Genomic DNA, 13,509 nt, shown 5'->3' on the forward strand with positions numbered 1-13,509 from the left:
ACATTCGATAGTCTTGGAAGGGATCATCGGATTCCTAAAACTCTTAGGACAATGGTCAAATCGCTCTTCGATACGATGGAAGGAGATGTGGAAAATATTACCCGGTGTGACACTCAAGAAATCTTCCCTGCCATACCATTTTGGGCTTGAGTGAATGACCCCATTGCCGTGATCCACGTTAACCAACCTACCTTAACCCATTCCCGCCCAGGAAACTTTCTGCTCGCTGTTGTGAAGATATTTAGGTACGTTGTTCCCTTAGCCGTCTTCAGTGGCGTTGCCTGGAATTTTTTTCGCGGGGTCCGAAACCAAGGGGGAAAATTTTTTGAAAAACAGGTACTAAGTAGAGGGCTTTAAAGTAATTTTAACACTTTTTATAATCGAAAAAACTTCATTTGTTAAAAAAATATTTGGTAAATTCATGATTTTTAATTTTTTTAAAATTTTCATGTTTCAAAGGAATGGTTTATAAATTCATTATATTTCAATATTTGGTTTTCTTTTTGATGCAAAGTTAGTCATCATCATCATCATCACTGGTCAACAATCCTAGGATTGGTTTGACGCAGCTCTCCACTCAGTTCTCCTATCAGCTAATCTTTTCACTCCTACTTCTTCTCTTTCAATTCTCTCTTTACTTGTTCCATATATTTTGTTCGAAAGTGTGCTTTTATATTTCAGCGGGTGGGGGGTCCGGACACCCCGGACGCCACTGGTCGTCTTCAGTAATCTAGTGAAATATTCTGACGATGCATCGACTTTTTTCTTCAGAATGACTAGTAGCCGTACAGCTACACTGGGCGATAACAAGACCAAAATCTAACGTTGCTCAATTTCTACCAGTGACCTAAATAGAAATAGTGAATCTTCACGGCAAAAATATATTTAAACGAAGGAAATTTAAAATAATCTATACAACGCCATTTCCTCTGTATTTTCATGATACTTGCATGTGATTCACAGATAGTAGGCGTCGACATTGAATTTCCGTTACGCACCCGTCTCTTTCATCAGTGGACTTGTTTCGGCCGGCCTCAAAAATAAAATAATGCGTGTATTAAGTAATTTCCAGCTTCAACAACATGTTTGTGGCTATTCTACAGCAATAAGGAGTGCGTGTTTTCTTCAAGCTAGCCTGATGTGCTCAGAGTGGTAGGATGTAGCCATGTGGATACGGTGGGCGGGAATGGGTTAATCTGTGACAAAAATAGTGGCACGCACTTTCCTATGGTCGGAGCAGGGGCTTAAACTCGGGTTCGGAGGGATGTGGGATGAAGAAGGAGACGAGAGGTGCGTAGGCATCGGTGGGAGTGCCATATATCGATCGGGTCGCAGCCAACCCCCCAAACGGCTCTCGCCCCTTACCCAACCAGCCACCCTCAGGTGGAGAGCTCCGCGCCAAACCCACCCGATATCGCCGCGAGCGAGCCGCAGATTTTTAATGCTCCTAAAGGCGTCTTCCGACAAAACACCGGCGGAAAAACATTTTTAAACGGAATTTATGATGAAAGTAACAAATAGTGCGGAGAAAGAAAATATAATTGACACCGTTTTAATACTTGAGCGAACTTGCAGCAAAAAATAGGCATGGTAAAATAAATACCCCACGAATCGATCACGTTTACAAAGTAAGTAAATGATAATATAATAAACAAGTAAATGCAAAATAAATAATTTTGGGAGTAAAATTTAAGGCTCTTGGGAGGAAAGTACCCCAAAATGTTTTCATTTCATTCTTATTTACTTGTTTTTTACCCAACGAACCTTTTTTTTATGGAGAAACCGCGCATTCACCTGTTTTGGCATAGTGGTAGAAACGAACCTCATGAACACACCACAAAAAACTCCAGCAGTCTCCCCCCCCCCCCCCCAAACACTACTGTTTTAATTATGAATGAAACCTCGAAAACCGTGACAACAAGCGAAAAAATGTAAGAAAATGAAAGTAAGCTAAAAATTAATACTAAAAAAAGACCCTCATCATTTTTTTATTAGAGTTGTAGCTAACGAGTTACAGAAGATGTAAAATTCTAAATTTTTGGAGAATCGCAATATTATGGTATTATATCAACGTTGAGAGCTAAATTCGCTTAGAAACGACAGAAAAATGCATCTTTAAGTGAAAGGAGCAATGGCGTAAATGTTAGGAGCACTCGGCAAGAATTTGAAGGATACCGCTTACTGCTAGGACAAAGTAAACGAATTTTACCTTTTAAATTTTCCACTTCTGCACTATCGGGTGAAGGTAGGATCATCCCTGGTGAGCTCGCACTCTTTTCCTACCGTTAGTCTTAAAAAAAATTATAATTTAATTTAAAAACTTGAAATTTAAACACTATGTTAAAATAAGGTTCCTGGTAAAAAAATCTGAAAAAAACATCGACTTTTTCACTACCATTTTTTTTAACGCCGATGGATGGCATCTTTGAAAGAAAAATTATCAACGTACTTTTTCTGGCGTATATGTACTCATAATGGGTCGCTCAGTCTCGGCGGAATATCCCTAACATAAAGATAGATCATTTTTAACCGATTCCAAAGGTTATTCAGTAGAACAAGTGATGTATTTTACAGACGGTTACTCTTTAAAAACGACGAAATTGCATTTTATGTGCATGCCCTATTTAAATATCTTGCGCTGATAATACAAAAAAATATGGATTTGAAACTTTCAAAGTAATATTTAAACGAAACGAGTCGTATGCGAAATAAAAAGTACCAAAACCCTTATTTCTAGCAAGAGGTACCAATTTTGATCCAGTATCTGAGAGGAAATAATTTTTTCCTGTTGTACGTTACCTCACCACTTGAGGATTTTTGCTTGGAGGTGTTCGAATACATGCTGGTTTACAACAACTGTTTTCTTCTCTACGCTTAGATGGTCACAAACTTTAACTAGGGAAGCTGAAATGTTTGGGAAACGCATAAAGGAGAAGTAGGAGGCGTCCAATGAACTATAACAGGACCTGCAGGACAAAAGGAAAAGATGGGCACATTGGTATTGTGTGTCCCAGCGTAATTGTACATTGTCAACGTAAGTAATTGGACATTGTCCAATTACACTGGGATGTCCAATGCCCAATGGACATCTAAAATAACAGAAGAATAAGCCATGAAAGCAAGTCCTAACATTTAATCATTTGTCCGATAACAGCTCTACCGAAATTCACCAGATATAGAGGTATTGGAAGAAAATTCTCTCAAAATCGTATTTCTCACCCCTGCTTTTGTGCCAGTCTGACGGTGGAATAGTTTGTTGATGTTATACACTATTCCAAATGTTTATCGGATAGAAAGGAAGCAAATTGCATGACCTGGTAACAATAACATGATAACAAACTAATTCTTTACATAATATATCGAATGAAATGCACAATCGTGATTTCACGACATCATTTCCATGCAGCAAGGAAGGATGAAAATTGGGTTGCGTGTATTCAGGGGCATCCGACGAGTACCACGAAACAACTGCCAAAACCCACATGTCGAAAAAATTACAAAATACAGCACGCTTTCTTTCTTTGTACAAGGTTAAGATACTTTTCACTTACTTTTCGCGGGAACTTTAGTCGATTCATGTTTTTTCCCGCTTTTTTTTGTCGTCCACCTTCGCCGTACGGTAAACTAACAACACTCAGAACTGATTTGACCTTTGACAAATACTTTCCATTCACAAACGGTGACCTATTCCTCTTACCCCTCATTGATCGATCCACTTATCCACCCACTCGCCTTCCTCAGCCTGACTGATATTTCCTTACCATTAATTACCCATATCTTAATTATCCCTAACCCTACTTTCACTCAACATCCCTAACTCTTAAGCTTAAACGTACCATTATCAAATGAAACAATCAAATGTATCCAAGGTGATCACTCAAATACTGTAATTTCCAGGGTACCTATTCTTCATTTTGATGACTCCATTTAAAATTTCCCGACTCCATCTTTATTTTTATGCATTATACGACATATTAATATATTAAAAAATAGAAAAATATATATGATTTAATGCTGTTAAAATAAAGCTAAATTAAACTCGCGCAATATATTATTTCACTAAACACAATAAAAATATTTTTTCAAAGAAATATTTTAAATGATTATAAACTCCCGCCGTCCTTTGCTTATATATCCTCGAACATGCTTTTCATTTGAGTAGCGAATGAAAAAACACCCTTTCTTACTAATTTTTAACCGATTACTTACGTTTAATTAGCTTTAAAAATATAGAGGTGCAAAAACGCATTCGGGAAAACAAGTAATTATCGCGATATAGAATTAATATTGGCGGCCTTATGCTATCCGGGCCACAGTGCAGTCCACAACGCTATCCAGGTTTCTGATATCTCATGACAATTGTACCAAGGCTCATGGTACTAAAGGTTAGGTCCATGTGGTCCATCAAAGATGGCGACGCCGCGCCGGGAAGATAGGACTTCAATGAAGCCATAACCGGGGAGACAGCCTAAATTCTTGGCCAAAGCCGCGCATTGCGGCAATGTGTAATATCTCAATTCTGCCGCGTAAGCCATAAGCAATTATTGTTTATTTCCTGGCGAAATTCTAATCGCTCCACCCTCAGCTTATGGAGTGGCGCCAATTTGAAGTAGTATTCTCGAGAACAGATTAACTGTCGCAAGTCGCAATGAATACTATTATTTTCGCTTTTAAGGCGATACACCCACAATTTCAACAGATGTACTATATTCCGGTCATGATTATTCGCATGTTTAATAAAATTTGGGCGCTTATAGGGATTCCTTTAACAACCAGCACTGATAAATTACATATTTCGGTGTGTAGCAAATCGTCTGCAATCTTAACTTGAGGCAATGTTTTTGTTTACTCCTCGAGCATAGTTGCCGAGTTTGTTTCAATATGGCGGCTATAAAACGGAAGTGAGGCTCATCATCGTTTTTCAATCATAAATATCTGCATTTAAATGGTCGATAAGGTAACCTGAAAAAATACATTATATTCGTTGATTATTTGATTGTCATATAGTTGTTTTTGAGGTAGCCTTATCGGGGAAAATCTTGAAAAATAAAATGTTGAAATGAGGGACGACTGCGTTTCTCCATAAGAGCAATGTAATTTTAGGCTGAATATCACGATTTTCAAATCCAGTTATTAGCGCTAAATGGCCGATGACCCCCAATTATTTTTTCACAGATCGAATAAGGCATAATTTCTCTTTAATGTATGAAAATATCAGGGCATGTTTTCGAAGGTCCTTGTAGTAGAGGTTCTACCTCAAATGCGCAGTGGTGACATCACATTTAGAATAGAATTCTCTTCTGTAATGTTCAAGATTTTAAAATTGGGGTTACTGCACAGCCCAAATGGGGCGTGCTACTAAAAACTACTAGTAGGTAGGACCTCACACGAAAAAAATATTTGTAAATAACTAATAAATACTCGATATATTTCCGTGCCTCGGCGGGCATATTTTTTCTCCGACTTTTGTATTTCTTTTACGGAAACTTAAATTTAATTCCCAACTTAATAATTTTCAAACAGTTCAATGTTTTTCAGGATGGAAAATCTTTCACACGCGCAAGCTACGTCGGATTTTTATCCGTTTGATCTTAGTAGTTTTTTCGACTGATGCGTGCCATATTGATAGTTATTATCGAGCTGCGTTTATGAAACTTGTTTCGTAAAAGTTACCGAAATATTCAATGCTCCAAATGAACCCAAAAGTTCGATGAATTTCATCTGTTATTTCAAACTGTCCCTTATCGCCTCTAACCCCTTTACACCTCCTCATAGTTCTCGCAAAACAAAACGAAAAAAACCACCCTACCCCACTCAACTTCCATTACCTACAACATCCTCCTCCCAACCCTGCCTACCCACCCACCTGTCCCCAAATTCAATATTTTTCCCGCGCGATCGGTCTCAGCCTTTACTCTCCGATGACGTCAACGAAAAAAAAACCGTCCATACCGTCGCGTAAGGCCTGAGGGGACACTCTGAGGGAACGGAAAACAAAACATGGCTCCCTGCCGCACTCAGAGCCCTCGGGTTCCGCTTCTTAGTTCACTTTTATGTACTCAAATCAATGGTAAGTCTACATAAATTAGAATGCATAAAAAATTAGAATTTACGAGTAATTTACATTGACATTGCTTGTGCATGATGTAGCTCGATCTGGTTAAAAACAAGAAACAGTATAATGCAAAGCACTGATTTGGAAAACCTCCAATGACAAAGAAAGTGATATGGGGAGGAAAAGAAAATTTTTTCATCATGCGAAAATAAAAAACTAAATAAATAATCAAGTATCGCTTGCGAGACATGATATCGAACTCCATCTGCTACCGTAAGATCGTTGGTTTTGAATTTTACTCACATGGTTTACGTCTACTAAAGGAGAAATTTTATTCGTATCGGCTTGCATCAAAGGCATTCGTACTACATCCCATTACCGATCATTGTAGAACTCTTAATTCCTACCCAAATCTCTCAATACCTCCCTTTCCGTCCAAACATCCTGTAACTTGTTGGGATGGCATCACTAATTTCCACGGATAATTATTTAAAAGAAAAATGCTCACGTCAAACGGCGCAAAACTATGTTTTATCAAAAACGCCCACAGCAATACCCATTGTTGGGTCACGTCGCACAGAACCCCCCACTTGACCCCCCGGCGTTTCTCGCTCTGCAAAGCAGTCACAATCAATTTAATCTCCACACCAAAGCCTTTATCAGCGAGTTAGACTGCGCTCAGCAAAGTTAAGCGAGGTACACGTCGAAGTTCGATATGAAAATTTAGGATGGAATGGAATAAGTTTATTATGATCTGGACTTCCCCATAAGAAAAAAAGAAAATGCTACATATCAAGTTCTGTTTTGATCGAAAAATTAAGAAATAATTATTCAAATGTATCTGGCTAACATCTCACTATGACCTAGGACAAAAAAAAAAATCAACAGTCATGGAAAATTAACTCTACATATAATAGAAAATATAATATATAAAAATTAAAAATATAGTTTCAATCACACAAAGATAACAACCAAGCAATGATTTCTCAGATAATATTTTGGAAGCGTATACTTCTATTTCAGGATAAAATTTCCATTATTAGCACATTACTGCTAGAAATTATAATTAAAAAGTTTTTCCTTAAAAATAGAAAGCGAGGAAGATTTCTTAATAAACAATGGCAATAAGTTCCAGAAATTATAACCAGAAATGAAGATTGATTTTAGGTATTTTTTGTTCGAGGTATAGGGCGCAAATGGCCGGAAATTTAGTTTTAATTATACGTATGAACTGCAAGAATTAGGATGTGCACCACAGTCATTAATATTGAAATACGTCAACGTCAATGAAAATACCAGATTTACCATTTTAAAAATGAATTTCAAAGGGAAATATTTACGGAGGACGTCAAGGATATTCTGAGAGACCCTGAATACCACAGCGCTTATAGATGGGTCAATGGACACATAATACAAATGGATTACGTCTCCTGCTGGAGATGGGCTATTTCATACGGCTTGCGCCTTACGGATTATGCAGTTTGTAGGCCAAGTATAAGGGTTCTTCCTCACCTCTCCCTACCCTCACACCCCTGTCCCGCCCTACAATCCTACTTGAAGGGCGGCGGGCGCCACCCACCACACAAGGCCTCGCATTATTGCGTCATCGCTCGGGGCTCTGTCGTCAGAACTCGCCAAGGGAGCGACCGGTGAGGTTTAGGAGAGGCGGAGAAGGGCTTCATCCGCATAGTTCCCCCGATGTCACCTTACTTGGGGGAGTATGGAAGGGGAATCAGTAGGCGTGTCTTAGATAGTGGAGAGCGGTCAAAGATATCCTGTGCAAATTCTAGCTACATATTATGCATGTGATGTGTGAAAGAGATGCTTGCATGCGAACGGATTAATTTCTCAACAAAAGCAAAATAAGAAAATTTTGAAGAAATTTTAATTTTAGAAAATACGGCATTTTTCGTACAAAGCGGGTTGAAATTTTTCAAAATGCAACGGCGAATTTAGTGCGAACTCTGTGTGCGTATCGATGGAATCGAGAATCGATTTGAAAAAATCGGAATTGGAAAAAAGAGTGGAATCGACTCATCACTAGTTTTAGAAAAGTCGGTTTGGGAAAAGGACGCACAACGCACTTATATTTTGGGACTCAAAATAATTTATAAAGAGGCGCCCCCCCTGGCTACTTGCCTCGCGAGGACGGTAAATAACACCGAAGAGAAAGAAATTCCGTAGGTTCGTTGGAAAGCACGGGCGATAAGAGGCACGAACTCCAATTACGTTGAGCTCTTGAATTTTGCGCTCGAGTTCAAAGCACTACTTCCCGCTTCCAAAGGCTTCCCCGCATGATGGCTCGCATGGAATTTCTGGGTGCAAACGCTAGCTCCAAAGAAGAGCATCGTCCTGTGCATAAGGATTCAGGGCAGCTCGCAGCGAGACAAGCAATTCGCGGTTAACGCGCTTAGCGGGACGGACGGCATTCTCTCTCCCGCCTCCGGACCACCGAAGGTGACGTCCGCGGTCCTAGTATGTGTGTGCACAATGCATCAGCCGCTGGTCATGGGTCGCTGACCGTCGTACCCTCAAAGATGGCCGAGTTAAGTGCCTAGAAAATTTCTAGTAGAAATGCTACTGGGCGTATCTGCAGTAATTTTAAAGTTCTAGACCAGTTACTAATAACAATTACAATTGAGTGGGTGAGATGCCAATGGGTACAAGTGATTTCTTTTTTTATATTTAGAGTTAGGTACAGAGATTAGCTATAGAAAAAAACGTTATCAATTATATAATTAGTAGTGCATTCGATTTTCTACGAGATGATGCACAAAACAGAGACTCACTTGTATCCCTTGGCAACCAAGTTTTTGTGTATTTCTTTGAATTATAACAACAAATTAACTAACAATGAACTTTACCTAACTCGGTTGACAAAAAAGTCACTTGTACCCCTTGACTTCTCACCCCCTAAATTATGATAAAGAAATAGTCACGATTACAAGTGGTAACTTGTCAAAAAAATATTTTGAGGCTAACCTCCCGAACAGGTATGTACAATAAAATTCATTAAATGTTTTTTTTTTCTTAGAACTTCCCCTAATAAAATCATACAACGGATATTGACAAATTACGCATTCGTTTCACCAAAAATTTCTAGGTAATGCATTACGGTAGTTTTTGTGATTCACTTTAGGCTTCCTCACGAAGGTTTTGGTCCAGTCACGTTAGCACAGTGGTGTAGAGAAATTAATGTCTATTCTTTTAAAATACTCCGTAAATTTCCAGAAAAAATTACCTAAAACTTAAATGTTATCAGTAATCCGAGTGACTAGTACTCGGTTTCTCCCCATCTCTGATTATATTAATTCGCACCACCCAGCCCAGTCACATCGTGAGAAAAATGCACATCGAAATTTTACACAGCAAGCCGCCTCTTTAGACATACGGCGGAATGTGCTACGACAATAGCCCTTGATATGTAAAGAATACAAAAATATTAGGGGCGCGCGACGAATACTTTGACTGCTTTAGGTAGACTAAACATTCATTTAAGTCTTTCACTGTTTTCGAACAGTAGGAGGGAGGGGGGCGAACCCTATTTCTATCCCTTCGAAAAAATACGAGGTACATTCGGAAAGTAAGTTCTGTTTTGAAATAAAATAAAGAACAACTACAGATATTTCAAAGAAATGCATAGCACTCATCTCTACCACTTAAAAACTATTTTCGACGTAGATTCCGTGATTTTCCAGTTATTTGTCATAACGTGGCACAGTTTTTGTTTTTTTACACCCTCTTCGTAGATTACTGCCGCCAGTGTAGCCATCCACGAGATAACATGTTCTTTCAGCTCTTCGTCGCGGCTGTGCCGCTGGCCGCCAAGAAAAGACTTCAGATGCGGAAACAAGTGAATGTTGCTGAGAGCGAGGTCGGGGCTGTACGGAGGATGGTAAAAAATATCGACAAACAAAGAAGAAAAGCTGAAAGAACATGTTAGATCATGGATGACCACACTAGTGGCAACATTCTATGAAGAGGTTATACTAGAACTTATGCCACGTTATGAAAAATACCTGGAAAATCACGGGATCTACGTCAAAAATAGTGTAAGAGTAGGAGAGATGTGTGCAATAAATTTCATTGGAGTTTCTCTACTTCCTCTTTTATAATTTCAAAATGGAACTTACTTTTCGAACGTACCTCGTAATAGGTAATCCACGTGACGTCACAGGGACCTTGATTCTGTACGAATAGTCAGGAGTTTTACATCGTCTGAGATTACCAATGCATGCATGAGGCACAGAGCTCAGGGAAACATTTCTTAATGATCACCAATTAAAATTGGATATGGTCAGAAAGTTCCCTTCGTTTGATAGGGTATTAATTATCCTTATTTAAGGCAAGCGATACCTGCTAGCATTCCGCATTGTAGCGGCGCTCATAGCCTCGCACCAAGGTGGCCTCACAAGGGCGGCAGCTGGAACCAGAATGACGTCACACGGGCTATTCCCATCATTCATACTTGGCCGGCACGTTTTCGCGCGCTTGAAAATTTCCACTTTTCATTTAATCGCGAAAAATAGATATCGTCATTTAAAAATCTAAAAGCGTGAAATACGTACTCCATGAGTGATAATATTTCGATTTAGGCAATTAAAAAAAAGGGCACCACCCTACTGCTTTATTTCAATCCATAACATTTATTATTATCTCTCATATTTCGAACACTTTCGGTCGGATCTGGAAATATAGAGAGGTTCCATGATAATGTTCTCTGTGGTGCTCTGAAATTAAAATATTCTTAATTGCTCACACAATCTGAGCTTGCACATGACCTCCGAGTCTCCATCTACTCCCAACCTAATCTCAATAAACTATTTGCTACCTTCTGTGTTAATTCGTAGTAGTTTTTTTGACGAATCTTCCCTTTGAATTTGGTTTAGTTTACGGATCACAGCTTAGTGCGTAGGATTCCATATGCTTGCCGCGTACTCGAAGTGAGGCGAAACGAATGCGAACTAGCATCGCTCTTTCACTCTTTCGCCCTTATACTTTCCCAAATCACGCTTCACGAATAATTGCATGTTCAGGGCCAAAAACATTTTTCATGTGTATTCCCGAGGATAGGTTTGGAGCAGAGGTAGATATAGAGAGGGGCTCTAGCCATCCCCTGCGGTATCAAATTTACACTAGATAAAATAGTAATTTTGTTCAGGCTACTGCTCGGAGGTTACCCCTGGGTTCCCCACCTACCTCTCCTTGTGACCTTTTCCTATATCCGCCACTGGCTTCGAGATATTTATTTATTCCCATACCACCTAATACGGCACATATTGGTCATTTTACATCAGAATGATAGAAAATATTTACCGATTAAACGTGCACGAAAAACCATGCTCTGGATAGGGGCAACCTAACCAGGCGGGACTCGAACCCGCGACCCCGCCGCCACCGAGGCCGGCCGAACGGTTACTGTATCGTAACTCCTTGATATTTGGCGTAATAGGACGCCCTTACGTTAGCGCCATTCGCAACGTGTATAAATGCGCTAACAATGAAATGGATCCGCTTGGGGTAAGCTGTATTCTGCATACTCCCCGAGAGCCGCTGAAGGCCACCTCAAGGGTGTTCATTATGCCGTGCTTCCCCAAAGTATGGAAGGTACTCACCTTCAGATCCCGGTGGACCACTCGCCGGTTGTGGCAATACTCGACGGCCGAAAGGATTTGCCAAAATTTGAGGCGGGCAGCACTTTCCGACATCCGGCCGTAGCGGGCGATGTAATCTGCAAGGAATTCCAGAAAAGAGGTTTATTAATATAGATGGCGGTGGGCGATCGCTCCCTTGCCAGCGACGGAAGGAGGGACATCAATTATTTTCCCAGCGGGATGCTTGCTTCTCTCGAGCCACCGTCATTGGCGCTTGAAAGGTGCGTCACTTACGAAATACGATGCCTGCGCATCAGAGTAAAGATAGCATTGGAGATCCTTTCGTGAAACGGAGTACAGTGCGGTCTCGGTAATCTGAGACATATGCAGCCGTGGAATAACCGGATAATAGAAAACGCTGGATTATAGGAAACGTACATTGGAAACAAGCACAATGCACAAAATCTTTTTAAGGAATCATTTTGTAACTAAATGCATATAGCGACAGCTTACGGAGTGAGTCAAGGTAGATAACCAAATTAATAATAACGATTATGGTCGAATAAGGCAGAATAAACCCTGGAAATCACAGTGACTTTGCAAGGAAGATTTCTTTTCCCGACTCAGTGGGTCACGCAACCAAGACTTCACGCAAATTATGAACTAAGGAACACCTACATACATAGTAAAAAAAAACAAATACTAACTATGCATTGGAAAATCATTTATTTAAAACTGAATAAATTATATTAACCGAAGGGAGGTCGCCAGCCCTGCACGCCGGATTATTAGAAGTATCGGATTACCGCTAGGCCGGATTAGAGAGATTGTACTGTATATGTTACCATCTTGAGAATTTCAAAATGAGATCTTCCCCACGTACTACACACTTCAAGTAGTGAATACTACACAAATTAGTTTTGCGCGCTAGATTTTAGAAAAAAACAAGGAAAATACATAAAGTATTCCATATTTTTGTACAGGCTCATATGACGGCACCTGACCAAGCATAGGAAAAATGTAAATGACAAAGTAAAATTGATATCATGTTCAATTAACCAAGACTCTGGTGTTTGAATGGCATTTTAGGATATTTTAATCGTTTCAGGATATATTTTCCACGACCATCATTATTTAATTACGCAAATGAATGACACGTACCTTAACATAACATAAATTTATAGTTCAGTACTCTTACCACAAGATGGCTGAATATCGACTGATTAGCACATTCTGGCTCCAAGAATCATAATTAAAATAAAACATAAATGATTAGCCATACTAAATTTTTAATTATCAGCTTACTACTCAAAAATTTCTATCCGATACGGCCGTCCAAAACTTCCCAGTAACGACAACTGATACGCTTTTGGGATATACTGCAGTTCCCGAGCTCGTGATGACGTCAAAAGCACCGAACTTCGCTCGAATACCAAAGATACGAGTATAATACGGGCAACAATTAATTTATCAGATTTTTAACAATATCGCTACGAACTGGCTAAAGAAGTATTGCTAAGCCCCTACAAAAGTGAAAGCGCCGAAAAAAAACAGTTGCAACGGGGACGATGCGGCTGAGAACCAGTAACCCACTCGGCAGGAGCGCTTGACGTCATCAACTTATCTGCAAACAATTATATTCGTCGATTTTGCACCGCGAATAGATCGAGAAATATATAAAAGATAAAAAAACCGGAAAGATGAGGGCCTGTTTACTTTTCAAACTCTCCCTCCTGGTCTATCACTATGGAAAGTTAAAAAAAAATGGTGAACGACTCGTGGCTACATTGCTGCGGCGCAGAAAGTTTGCCGGATGTTCTCGTGCATTCATGGATAAACTTTTTAAACTGTTGTATTCAC

At 39.6% G+C, this 13,509-nt stretch overlaps 1 protein-coding gene across 1 annotated transcript in view; it reads right to left on the reverse strand.

The window, feature by feature from the left end:
- The window catches only part of LOC124153627, a 168,391-nt gene that overhangs the window by 22,888 nt on the left and 131,994 nt on the right, over positions 1 to 13,509 (reverse strand). The window contains exon 4 of the mRNA XM_046526917.1: positions 11,671 to 11,786. Coding sequence (XP_046382873.1) covers positions 11,671 to 11,786 — 116 coding nt within the window. The remainder of the gene's footprint in view (positions 1 to 11,670; positions 11,787 to 13,509) is intronic.

This window comes from Ischnura elegans, chromosome 2 (genome assembly GCF_921293095.1).
Source record: "Ischnura elegans chromosome 2, ioIscEleg1.1, whole genome shotgun sequence".
In the NCBI taxonomy this organism is placed as follows: Eukaryota; Metazoa; Arthropoda; class Insecta; order Odonata; family Coenagrionidae; genus Ischnura; species Ischnura elegans.